The following is a 3,106-nucleotide window of genomic DNA, read 5'->3' as shown; positions in this document are numbered from 1 at the left end:
CATATGTAAAATAGATAGCCATCTGGAATTTGCTGTATGGCTCAGGAAACTCAAACAGGGGCTCTGTATCAACCTAGAGGGGTGGGGTGGGGAGGGAGATCGGAGGGAGGTTCAAAAGGGAGGGGATATATGTATACCAATGGCTGATTCATGTTGAGGTTTGACAGAAAACAGAAAAATTCTGTAAAACAATTATCCTTCAATAAAAAATAATTTAATTTTTAAAAAAGAAAGAGAAAAATATATATAGCTATAGACAGTGGTTTGTTACAAAATGAAAATTCTTTCCAAAGTGGACATTTTTGGGTTATAGATTTCTAGGTATGACACCGATATAATATCCTTTATTTTGCACTTTTCCTATGTATTCAGCACAGTGATTCAAGCTGAACTTATTTTTTCTCTTCTTAGGTAAGATTCCTTGTAACCATGAAGAGAAGCAATTACACAGTGATGAACTTCATCCTGGTGGGCTTCACGACAGACCCCAGGATGCAGCTGGTCCTGTTTGTGGTGTTCCTTGGTGTCTACTCTATGACTGTGCTAGCAAACACTTCCCTCATAGTGCTGATTTGTAATGACTCCCGATTGCACACACCCATGTATTTTTTCATTGGGAATCTATCTTTTCTGGATCTCTGGTATTCCTCTGTCTACACTCCAAAGATCTTAGTGACCTGCATCTCTGAAGACAAGAGCATCTCCTTTGCTGGCTGTGTAGCCCAATTCTTCTTCTCTGGTGGGCTGGCGTACAGTGAATGCTACCTGTTGGCCGCCATGGCTTATGACCGCTATATGACCATCTCAAAGCCACTTATTCATTCTCAGGCCATGTCCATAAAACTCTGTGCATTCTTGGTAGCTACCTCATACCTTGGTGGCTTTACTAACTGTTCTATCATCACCAAAAGAACATTTAGCATGAACTTCTGTAATGACAATGCAATTGATGACTTTTTTTGTGATTTGCTTCCCCTGCTGAAGTTAGCTTGTGGCAAGAAGAATGGCTACCAGGCTCTGATGTATTTCCTCCTGGCCTCTAATGTCATCGCCCCTGCTGTGTTTATATTTGCTTCCTACCTCTTCATCATTGCCACCATCTTGAGGATCTGCTCCACTCAGGGCCGCCTCAAGGCCTTCTCCACCTGCTCCTCCCACCTGATCTCTGTCACCTTGTACTATGGCTCCATTCTCTGCATCTACTCTCATCCACGCTCTAACTATTCTTTTGATAGTGACCAAATAGTTTCTACATTTTACACTGTGGTGTTTCCTATGTTGAACCCCATGATCTACAGCTTGAGAAATAAGGATGTGAAAGAGGCCATGAATAAACTCTTTAAATAAATAAAATTTCTCTCCTTTTAAGCAGATGTAGAGACAATTTTTGAGCAGGTTATTGTATTTCAAGAAGAGCTGCCATTGTGTTCCTTTAGGATCAAGAGTCCTTACGTTGCCAGTTCATGAATCTGTACCCTTGGTACAAGGCCAGTCAAAAGACCTAAGATGAAAAAAAAAAAAAGAAGCTCAATTTAAAAGAGATAAAATTTAAATACAAAATATAATCATTTGTTTTGAATTTTATATTACCTTAGGTTGAAAACAACCAAAAAGCTTAAAACCAAAACCAAAACCTGTCTTCTATCTCATGAAGTGACAGAATGATAACATTTTTTACTGACTGATATGTATAGAATAGTATCCAATAATTATTTCCTTAAAATAGGAAATATATTGAATTAAATTTTAATACTTTCATATCACTCAACTTAAAATCATAACTTTTATTCCTATAGCAGAATTTCTAAAGCATTTTTATATGTCCTTTATTCTCCCCAGAAATGTTAGCACAAAGGCCCAGTGGTACCCAACAAATAACTCAGCACAAACATAATTCAGGAAGCATGAGCTCTCCAACCTACATGTGTGTTTGCATGTTCCTCAATAAAGAAAACTTGGTCACGTTCTCATATGCATCATACTTGTGAATCACTTTGTATCTCTCCAGGCTTCTATTTTAATTATATGGGTGAACCTACAAGGCTATCTACCTCCAAATTATGATATTCTGAGCATCAATACACAACAACAAAAATAATAATAATACTAATAACTATAGTGAGGTGAAACAACTTAAGAATTATCTCCATGAGTAAACATTATCCAAAAGAAATAGTTATAGGAGGAATACATACAAGTAGTGATCAAACAAAAGATGAAGTATGATGAGGCACACATAATTTTGACTTTTAAAAGTGAGATAATATCAGAGCAGAAAAAGAAATAAAAGGAATTCAAATTGGAAAAGAAGAAGTAAAACTCTCACTGTTTGCAGATGGCATGATCCTCTACGTAGAAAACCCTAAAGACTCCACCAGAAAATTACTAGAACTAATCAATGAATATAGTAAGGTTGTAGGATATAAAATCAACACACAGAAATCCCTTGCATTCCTATACACTAATAATGAGAAAATAGAAAGAGAAATTAAGGAAACAATTCCATTCACCATTGCAATGGAAAGAATAATAAAATACTTAGGAATATATCTACCTAAAGAAACTAAAGACCTATATAGAAAACTATAAAACAATGGTGAAAGAAATCAAAGAGGACACTAATAGACAGAGAAATATACCATGTTCATGGATTGGAAGAATCAATATAGTGAAAATGAGTATACTACCCAAAGCAATTTATAGATTCAATACAATCCCTATCAAGCTACCAATGGTATTCTTCACAGAGCTAGAACAAATAATTTCACAATTTGTATGGAAATACAAAAAACCTCGAATAGCCAAAGCTATCTTGAGAAAGAAGAATGGAACTGGAGGAATCAACCTACCTGACTTCAGGCTCTACTACAAAGCCACAGTTATCAAGACAGTATGGTACTGGCACAAAGACAGAAATATAGATCAATGGAACAAAATAGAAAGCCCAGAGACAAATCCACGCACATATGGACACCTTATCTTTGACAAAGGAGGCAAGAATATACAATGGATTAAAGACAATCTCTTTAACAAGTGGTGCTGGGAAAACTGGTCAACCACTTGTAAAAGAATGAAACTAGAACACTTTCTAACACCATACACAAAA

The 3,106-nt window shown here is 36.2% G+C and overlaps 1 protein-coding gene across 1 annotated transcript; it reads left to right on the top strand.

Moving 5' to 3' along the window:
- Window positions 1-302: 302 nt before the first annotated feature.
- On the top strand, window positions 303-1,386 carry LOC133243914 (olfactory receptor 9G1-like). Its single transcript, XM_061410631.1, has one exon. It carries the CDS (start codon window positions 430-432, stop codon window positions 1,345-1,347), a length of 918 nt encoding a protein of 305 aa, XP_061266615.1. The 5' UTR covers window positions 303-429; the 3' UTR covers window positions 1,348-1,386.
- The last annotated feature ends 1,720 nt before the right edge of the window (window positions 1,387-3,106 follow it).

The sequence above is a fragment of the Bos javanicus genome, unplaced genomic scaffold (genome assembly GCF_032452875.1).
Source record: "Bos javanicus breed banteng unplaced genomic scaffold, ARS-OSU_banteng_1.0 tig00002723_1, whole genome shotgun sequence".
Classification (NCBI taxonomy): domain Eukaryota; kingdom Metazoa; phylum Chordata; class Mammalia; order Artiodactyla; family Bovidae; genus Bos; species Bos javanicus.
Note: the sequence above shows the minus strand (reverse complement) of the source record. Positions and strands in the feature narration are given on the sequence as shown.